General features: G+C 39.4%; 1 protein-coding gene across 1 annotated transcript; it reads left to right on the forward strand.

The window, feature by feature from the left end:
- Positions 1-4,510, forward strand: LOC113044057 (hydroxyacyl-coenzyme A dehydrogenase, mitochondrial-like). The gene is made up of 8 exons (XM_026203648.1): positions 1-169; positions 1,143-1,271; positions 1,358-1,515; positions 2,118-2,244; positions 2,397-2,486; positions 3,709-3,781; positions 3,865-3,981; positions 4,063-4,510. Exons 1-8 carry the CDS (start codon positions 53-55, stop codon positions 4,179-4,181), a joined length of 930 nt encoding a protein of 309 aa, XP_026059433.1. The 5' UTR covers positions 1-52; the 3' UTR covers positions 4,182-4,510.

Below are 4,510 nucleotides of genomic sequence, written 5' to 3' on the forward strand. Positions count from 1 at the left end.
CAGACCCATCTCGCTTGTGCACGCGCGCAGTGTGTCATTCGCGAGAGCCGCCATGGCGTTCGTCACTCGCCCGTTCATCAGGAGCCTCTCATCCTCTGCTGCTCTACATGCTGCAATTAAACATGTCACTGTTATCGGAGGCGGGCTGATGGGGGCAGGCATCGCACAGGTAAAATAATAAATGAAGCAAATAAATATATCTAAATATTTATTCAAAGAGCAAGTGTTTAGCCAAGGCAGGCTACAAACTAAGAGCTATCAACACAGCTTCTGAAGATCATTCTTTAATAGTTTCGAGTCACGTGTAGTTGCATTGTGGTGAGAACGATTTGTGAATGAATCTTGTCTAGTTTGTTGCAAACCTCTCACACGCTACGAATGTCTTGTAACTTTATGTCAAGGAGTGACCTTTCACCCACTTACCCAGCAGCACACATTCCGTTCACGTTTACTACATTTTACCGTCTATAAACCATATATTGAATATGTATAATGTTTTTATTGCATTCTGAATAGTTTGAAATATTGTAAACACTTGAAAAATGAAATTCGTTGTTTATTAAATCCGTATGACTTCTTGTGGATTAATAAAGTTGGTACTCACTTTCATTGTATGGAGGAAAACACCTGGTGGTGGCCAAACACCTGACAGTTCTGAAATATTGACTTTTTTTGCCTCCAAAACATGATTTCAGTCCATAATGTTCACGAAACATGCAGAATATGGTTGCTCTAAGCACAACAAATATCAGATGCAGTGAGTTATACTGTTTTTATCCACTTACAACTTTAATATTTGGTATGTCCACCTTTTGCAGCAATTACAGCAACACATCTCTGTAGTATTGTGTCAGTATATTTTCTGGGAATACTAATGTCATCCCGTCCCTTCTGCAACTCAAGCTAATGGCTTTCCTTTGAATGACCAATAGATCTGTCCAGTTTATTTTTCAACTCACCAGAAACTTGCTCGACGGGGTTGAGGTCTGGACTCTGAGTAAATGATGACTGAATGTTTATTATTAGGTGAACTGTGCCCTGAATTACACTTCCCAGTGTTTCTCATTGAGTTGCTTTCTACATCACACCGGCGACTTTGTGTGGGGATGTCATTAGAGCAGCAGTTTCTTCATTTCTTTTAGGTTGCTGCATCCACAGGACATTCAGTGGTACTGGTGGACACATCGGAGGACATACTGAAGAAATCTGCAAAGGGAATCGAGTTTAGTCTGAAGAGAGTGGCGAAGAAGAAGTTTGCAGAAAAACCTGAGGTTAGTTTGACAGCACCAACCAGGTCACAAAGATTCAATGGCTAATCATGCTCTGTTGTTCATTAACTGTGGCTCACGTTCTTTAGGATGGAGAGGCGTTCGTTCAGAAAGTCCTGAAGAACATCTCTACAAGCTCAGACGCTGCGTCTGTAGTTCAGGGCACTGATCTTGTGGTGGAGGCTATAGTGGAAAACCTCAAAGTCAAACAAGATCTGTTCGGAGCTCTGGACAAAGCGGCCCCAGAGTAAGAAACTCATTTTTTTCTTTTCTCAGTTAAAATAATAATAAGAACAAAATATTGGGTACAATGGAGCGAAAGGTGCATTTGATTTGATTTTCCTCTTAACCTCTAGATTTGCACAAAAATTCACAGCAAGCATTTTCAACAGATTTATATAGCAAATAAAATATAAGCCACCCACCAATAACAGGGCGACTCACTAAATGAACAAATGCATAGACATTATTTCAAATGATTTTATATGAAAAGAAAAAGCACAGCTATATACATTTACAATTAAATTTATGCATTTAGCAGACGCTTTTATCCAAAGCGACTTCCAGTGCATTCAGACTATCAATTTTTACATATCATGTGTTCCCGGGGAATTGAAACCCCAACCTTGCGCTTCATAGCGCAGTGCTCTCCTAATTGAGCTATTTGAAATAATTTGACAAGAGTCACTTAAACAGTTCAGTGTCATTATCCTGAAGTATTTAAAGCAGAGAATCAAGCATTCTGATTGTTTAAATTAGCTGTAAATGTATGCATCATAAATTACATACTTGTACTATGTACCAAAAGTAATGGTATGAATGCTGAAGCTTGGTTTGCTCTCTCTTCAGACACACTATCTTCGCTAGCAACACGTCCTCTCTGCCAATCGCAGACATCGCCAGCTCCACGGCCAGATTAGATCGCTTTGGGGGTCTGCATTTTTTTAACCCCGTCCCAATGATGAAACTGGTGGAGGTCTGGATTGAGTTTGATTCACTTACAGCACAAGCGTCCACATTTAATGCATATGACAGTTTCTCTTGAAGATATTGCAGCTAACATTGAAATGAATATATTAAACATGTAGTTTCGTTGTCTATCTAACTTGACTTACTGTCTGACCTCAGGTGATTAAAGCTCCAGGAACAAGCCAACAGACTTTTGATGCTCTCCTTGAGTTCAGCAAAGCTTTAGGGAAGCATCCAGTCTCGTGCAAAGTATGTGCTCTATAATCTTGTATATTGTGCTGACTTTATCATCTCTCTCTATCTGTCTGTCTGTCTATCCAGTATCACATTAGAAAAGCTTAACAGCTAGACTAAGGCAAGCTAGCAAACATAGTAAAACATGATAGAAACATGCAATGGCATGATTGAAACATGGATGTAGTGTCCGTGACGTCACCTGTAAGACTCCTGAAGAGAGTTTTTGAAGCCTAAAGTGTGCAGAGCGAGCCGTCGCCATCTTGGCAGCGTGACTCTCCCGGACAATCGAAAATGGGCAAAAGGGCAGGAGCTGGTTGCTGAAGCCACTCCCACCTAGCGCGACGGCTGTGACAGCAGTGTCAATTCACCTGTCACTCAAGTGGCCACGCCCTTAATTATGCAGAACTTTAAGGCTTAATATATTTTAAACGGATGAGTTATAAAAAAAAAATTCACCCCCTTCACAGTTGTCATGAAGGGCAAAATTAGCTATATAGACCAAAATTATTTTTTGCACCAGGCTGAAAACATGTTTTTTTCTTCTGTAAAGTTGGGCATTTTAACATGGGGAGTCTATAGGACTGACTCCCTTTTGCAGCCAGCCTCAAGCGGCCACTGGATGAATTGCAGTTTTAGTCACTTCCTTATTGGCTTCACTAGAGAGAGCGGGAGGTTGCCTCTCGGTTAAAACATGTTTAATAATGCTAGAAATGTGTTAAACCGTGCTAAAAAAAATGTGCTAAAGCAAAGCCGAACAACTACCCTAGGGCAAGCTAGCAACAAACGTGATAGAAACATGCAATGTCCTTAAACAGGCTTGAAACATACTAACAATATTCTAAAACATGTTAGCAACATGCTAAAACATGCTAGAAATGTTAAGCATCAAAGAAGCATGTTAAATCATGCTAGCAATGTGCTTAAACATGTTGAAACATGCTTAATGTGTTAGCAATGTGTTAAACATGCTACAGAGTTTTAAAGAGTTGAATCATGCTAGAAAGATATTAACAACATGTAAAAATATGCTAGAATTCTGAAAGCTTTTTAAAACTAAATTAAAATTTCAGACAAGGCTTTTTCAAGCCAACATCAAAGTTTGTCTTCAAACTTTATTTATCTAGTTCTTATTATTAAAAGTGATTGCTAACACAAAAATCACTATTAGTTTTTCTTGAACTTGTGGTTAGAGCTATGAATAAATTCTCTCAACTCTCATTAACTCTCCTCTCAGGACACTCCAGGTTTTATAGTGAATCGTCTGCTGGTTCCTTACATGCTCGAGGCTGTTCGACTACACGAGAGAGGTACAGTCAAGCTTTATGAACGGATACCCAAGCATATTAGGGCTCAGATTTCTGGATTTCCTCTTGTTGTGTATATTTCCCAGGTCACGGTTCTAAGGAGGACATAGATGTGGCCATGAAGCTTGGGGCCGGTTACCCTATGGGTCCGTTTGAGCTCCTGGACTATGTCGGATTGGACACTTCCAAGTTTATTATTGATGGTGAGCCTTTTGTATTGAGCATACCAAGTTTTGATGTAGAAGTTATGATTGTGTTTATTATCTAATTATGGGTTTGTGTAGGTTGGCATGAGAAGGATCCAGATAACCCCCTGTTTGCCCCCAGTCCCCTGCTCAACAAACTAGTAGCAGAGGGCAAACTTGGCAAGAAAACTGGCGAGGGATTCTACAAACACAAGTAAAACAAGTGAAGATTAAATCCGACAGCAGAAGTCTTGTCAACTAAATGCACTGGACTGATCTGCTCGTCCTGAAAATACTGTTGATTGTAAAATGTGAATTTCATATATGTATCAAGGTTAAGAGAGTGATCAGATGCAATCAGTCAGCACATAAAAGGTCTAAAAGACGGTAATATTGACCACTACATCTAGTGCCTTGCTGTAATTAGTTAAAAACTTGTTCATTAATTCTGAATGTTCTGTGGCATTAAAAGGTTTGAAAATGTATTTTCATCTGTTGTATACTTACTAAATGAATTGTCAGATAGTCAGAAGTAGAATGATGCATT

The sequence above is a fragment of the Carassius auratus genome, chromosome 26 (assembly GCF_003368295.1).
Source record: "Carassius auratus strain Wakin chromosome 26, ASM336829v1, whole genome shotgun sequence".
Lineage (NCBI taxonomy): Eukaryota > Metazoa > Chordata > Actinopteri > Cypriniformes > Cyprinidae > Carassius > Carassius auratus.

Coding starts and splice junctions, on each gene's coding strand:
- LOC113044057 (XM_026203648.1), top strand. CDS start 53: ATGGCGTTCGTCACTCGCCCGTTCATCAGGAGCCTCTCATCCTCTGCT. Junction 1,272..1,357: donor AGTTTGCAGAAAAACCTGAG/GTTAGTTTGACA, acceptor CACGTTCTTTAG/GATGGAGAGGCGTTCGTTCA. Junction 1,516..2,117: donor CTGGACAAAGCGGCCCCAGA/GTAAGAAACTCA, acceptor CTCTCTCTTCAG/ACACACTATCTTCGCTAGCA.